Source organism: Oryzias melastigma, unplaced genomic scaffold (genome assembly GCF_002922805.2).
Source record: "Oryzias melastigma strain HK-1 unplaced genomic scaffold, ASM292280v2 sc07143, whole genome shotgun sequence".
Classification (NCBI taxonomy): domain Eukaryota; kingdom Metazoa; phylum Chordata; class Actinopteri; order Beloniformes; family Adrianichthyidae; genus Oryzias; species Oryzias melastigma.
Window position 1 is genome coordinate 673 of NW_023423705.1, and position 543 is coordinate 1,215.

The window sequence follows — 543 nt, forward strand, 5'->3', positions numbered from 1 at the left end:
GTGTGGCCTGTTCCGCACCTCGCCGCCGCGTTCCCGGGAACCGTGTGACTGGTGGAAGGATGCGGCTGCAACAGGAAACAGAGCCCAGAGTTAAAGCCCGGTTCTGGCGTTCAACAGGACCGCAGTGTCTGGTCACTCACGGGTGATGCAGGCCACTCTGGGGAGGTCCCACTCCCCGTCGTCACGGCAACGGACGGTGGGGGCGTGTCTCTGGATGAAGCCCGGCTTGCAGTGGTAGCGGACCATGCTGCCGATCTCATAGCGAGGCTTCGAGGCTCCGAACACTCGAGCGTGCTTCACCACCGGCGGCTGACCGCACGTCACTGAGGGGGGGAGGGGCACGGCTGGTTATTGGGCTGGACGCAGGAAACGGGGGGACACTTCCTGCTCAGGTGCTTCTGCGGCTTACCTGTTCCCTTCTTGCAGGTGAAGGTCAGGTGGTAGTTGCAGGGCACGTCGTTCCACTGCCCCCCCTCGTGCCAGATCATCACCACGCAGTCCTCGCCGTCTTGGAAGAAGCTGTCCGGCTGGTTGGGCCTCCAG

General features: G+C 63.9%; 1 protein-coding gene across 1 annotated transcript; it reads right to left on the bottom strand.

Moving 5' to 3' along the window:
• Positions 1 to 6: 6 nt before the first annotated feature.
• Positions 7 to 537, bottom strand: LOC112138222 (aggrecan core protein; the record flags this gene model as incomplete). Its single annotated transcript, XM_024260792.1, has 3 exons — positions 410 to 537; positions 141 to 323; positions 7 to 65 (listed from the first exon to the last, which is right to left on the bottom strand). Coding segments are annotated over exons 1-3 (321 nt in total), but the record flags the coding sequence as incomplete, so codon positions are not given.
• Between the last annotated feature and the right edge of the window lie 6 nt (positions 538 to 543).